Source organism: Eurypyga helias, unplaced genomic scaffold (genome assembly GCF_000690775.1).
Source record: "Eurypyga helias isolate BGI_N326 unplaced genomic scaffold, ASM69077v1 scaffold10837, whole genome shotgun sequence".
NCBI lineage: Eukaryota > Metazoa > Chordata > Aves > Eurypygiformes > Eurypygidae > Eurypyga > Eurypyga helias.
The window spans coordinates 11,877-15,188 of record NW_010259858.1 but is presented as its reverse complement, the minus strand read 5'-3'; the positions used below and the strand labels follow the sequence as shown (position 1 = coordinate 15,188).

At 51.1% G+C, this 3,312-nt stretch overlaps 1 protein-coding gene across 1 annotated transcript in view; it reads left to right on the top strand.

The window, feature by feature from the left end:
• Positions 1–400: 400 nt before the first annotated feature.
• Positions 401–3,312, top strand: part of PDCD2 (programmed cell death 2) — a gene marked incomplete at its 5' end in the record, with an annotated part of 3,435 nt that continues 523 nt past the window's right edge. The window contains 3 exons of the mRNA XM_010154800.1: positions 401–586; positions 1,231–1,346; positions 2,742–2,858. Of these exons, the coding sequence (XP_010153102.1) occupies positions 401–586; positions 1,231–1,346; positions 2,742–2,858 (419 nt within the window). The remainder of the gene's footprint in view (positions 587–1,230; positions 1,347–2,741; positions 2,859–3,312) is intronic.

Sequence of the window (3,312 nt, the reverse complement as noted above, 5' to 3'; positions counted from 1 at the left end):
GGTCGCTGGGTGCGTGTGTGGAGCCCGCCTGCTTCCCCAGGCGCGGGGGGAAGGTGGGGAAAACGGGGCGAACTGGGTGCCCGCTGGACGCTTGACTTGCTGGTCAGCGCGAGATAGGCAGCGAGCTGCTACGTGGCCCCTTTGGGTGGTTGAAATGCTGACGCCGTTCGGTCGGTCTTCCAACATCTCTCAGGCTCCGGGAGATTGAGAGCAGCACCTGTTGTCGTTTTCTCCTTAATGCGAAACCTCTCCATCGTCAGATCGGGTCTGGCGGTGAGGTAGATCCTTCTTGCTGGTGCCACGTCAGTGCTGCGCTTCTGCTGCGCGGTTTGCTGCCTGGCTTTGGGGGAGAAGGACGCGAAACGAGGTGACGTGGCGGTGTCTGTTTTCTGTTTTGCAGGTGGCTCAGCGGATGCCATTCCAGAACATAACGAATTCCTCTTTCCAGAGTATGAAATTTTGATAGAACCTGAGGAACCAGAAGTCCCAGATGACAGCGCTGTAGATCCCGGTGATGAACAGGGAGCTGCAGATGCATCACAGAGCCCGGAAGAACAAGAGGAAAGCAGAGCTACAGGCAGTGCAGGTGGGAATGGGCTGCTGTCTGTCCCTCAGGAAGCCCGTGTCGCCATCTTTAATAAAACACAAAATACTGTGGGTTTTAAGGGTTCATGCAAGCTCCTGGTGACAGTCTGCAGTCACGTGTAGGCATCCTGCAGTTTAAGAGGAATTCAAGCAGGAGACTGTTCTGAGGCTGTTTTAATTGCCCTTGAGGTGCCGGCCCTTCCCCCCCCACGCCTCCCAACTCCACACCGGCTTTGCGGATGCCGAGGGTGGGGAGCTGGCGGGGAAGGTGGCTGGGTGCCCAGCTCTCCCGTCCCGTGGTCTGAAGCTGTCCTGAGGCTGCTGGGTGCCCACGTGGATGCGAGGCTGCAGCACCACACCCCCTGCAGTGCTGGAGACTGAAGTCTGGCAGCCATCAGCTTGGGTGGATTAACCCCTTCCCTTTCTAGCGTCCCAGTACTGACCTCTAGGTTTAAAATGCAACTAAAACTCGTAAGCGGATCTGCTGGAGCTGAATAGTAGGTCACAGGAAAAGTCTCTGTGTGATTTACACCAGGAATGATTCTCGAGAGCAAAATGCACTTACAGGTACAATATTGTCTTTAAGCTGTGGCTGTCTTGCATTAGCCCCTAATGTTTGGGGTGGGTTATTTTTTTCTTGCTTAGGTGAAGCATTCCAGTCCCTGGATGAAGAGACATTGGAAGCAATGGCAAAACATGAGACTGAAGAAGACAAGATCTTCCAGATGTTTAAAGAGCGAGTAGCTGCCGAACCAGAGCAGGTCAGGGGATGGGGCAGGTGCTGGCACAGCGTCCTGCTGCGCCTGCAGAACGTACCCGCGGTTAGAGGTGGCGATGGGGGTGCCTCCTCATCCTCCACCCACCTTGACCGACACCCCCGTATCTCCCTACGTGCAGAACTTGGTTCTGCTGAAGGAAGAACTTAGCACCTGCTCCTCCGTCTCAGACAGACGCTGGTCGGGATGGGAGGACACGGGGCGCTGAAGCCAGCGTGGGGGGGGACCTGCTGTCCCCCGAAGCAGTTCTACCTGAAGGAAGCAGTGAACCATTGTGCTGCTCCCCAGCCCTCGGCCCTCTTGGCTTTCCTTCTCAGCAGAACCAAAGCTGCGGAGAGGAGCCCCGTCGCTGTGACTGGCTGCAGGGGTGGGGAGTGTGTGTGTGTAGGTTTGGGTCTTCTGTAGGTTGAAGAAGTTAGTGATGGCGTTGAAATTTCAGCTGATTAAAACAGACAATTCCCCCCCATGCTAGCTCTTGCTACCGCAGGAGGCTGAAAGAATGACAGAATGGTTTGGGTTGGAAGGGACCTTAAAGACCATCTAGTTCCAACCCCCCTGCCATGGAAGAAGCTGCATATTGTCAAAAAAAACATGGCTCCTGGTTCCATTCAGAGGAAACACAGGCCTAAATCCATGGAAGTGGTGGAGGATGAAGGAATACTCTCCATGTTTTACCTGGTAGCTGAGGGGTCAAGGCGCACACCCGGAAAGTAGAAGACCTTGAGCCTGTGCCCTCCGCTGCTTGGCGTAGGTGCATCACCTCCCTGTCTGGCCATCCCCGTACTGACTGATCTGCGGGGGTGTCCTCTGGTTGATGGTGGCTCCTCTGCTGTACAGATGTTTAGATAGCAGCGGAACAACAAGGGGTGTGAATGTCTGACAGTGCCTCCTCCTTGGAGGTTGGGGCGGTCCCCTTGCACTCAGGTGCAGAACTGCAAACAGAAAGAGCTGGGTTGCATTCCTGACTTTGCCGTACACTTTAAAGACCATCTAGTCAGTCTGCTAGTTATCAGTCTGCTAATTATCAGTCCGGCTTGAGACTTTGCATTTCTGGGTCCCTCAGAAATACGAAGTAGTACAAAAATGATACAAATAAGTTAGAAATACGAATTGTTGCAGTTCATCCCTGGATCACTGAAAAAATGCCATGTGAATACTTGCAGGATTCAGAGAGTTAAACTTACATAAGAACCTATCTTACTTAGAATATTGCGTTTGCAGCGTTCGGATTTTGCCATGGGAATAGACTTTGCCATGGGTATTACTTAAAGGAACTGACCACCTTCTGCACCATCTTACAGCTTTGTCAGTAAACACCAATTTTATACCAAGATGAAAAAAAAAAAGTCTTGAGAACTTAAAACTTCTGCTCTGTTTCAGATTATTAGATACTGCAGAGGAGGAGAAGGCCCAATCTGGGTATCGGGTGAAAATATTCCTGAAGAAAAAGATATCCCAAATTGTTTATGTGGTGCCAAAAGGATTTTTGAATTCCAGGTATGTAAATTCATTTAGAGGTAATGCAGTTCAGATGTAACAGGATCTAACTGTTGTATCTAGTCAGTTGTAAATAACTCAAGATAACTCAAGGTCGTTGCTACAAACTTGACTATGGTAAATTGTGCACAGATTTACCTCGTTTACTACAGTAACTGCTTTTTCCTGTAAGTCTTTCACATGCAAGAAGGCAGGTCCCCATCCGACAATTTGCATCCTCAGTAAAATGGCCAGGCTGGATGGGGCTTTGAGCAACCTGGTCTAGTGGAAGGTGTCCCTGCCCATGGCAGGGGGGTTGGAACTGGATGGTCTTTAAGGTCCCTTCCAGCCCAAACCGTTCTGTGGTGCACTTGTGAATATGGAGCCATCTCTAAGTGACAGGAGTCTGGCACTGTATGTTTTTTTAAAAAGCCGTCACCGTGTGGACTGGAAATAGGCTGGAAGTACTCGGCTG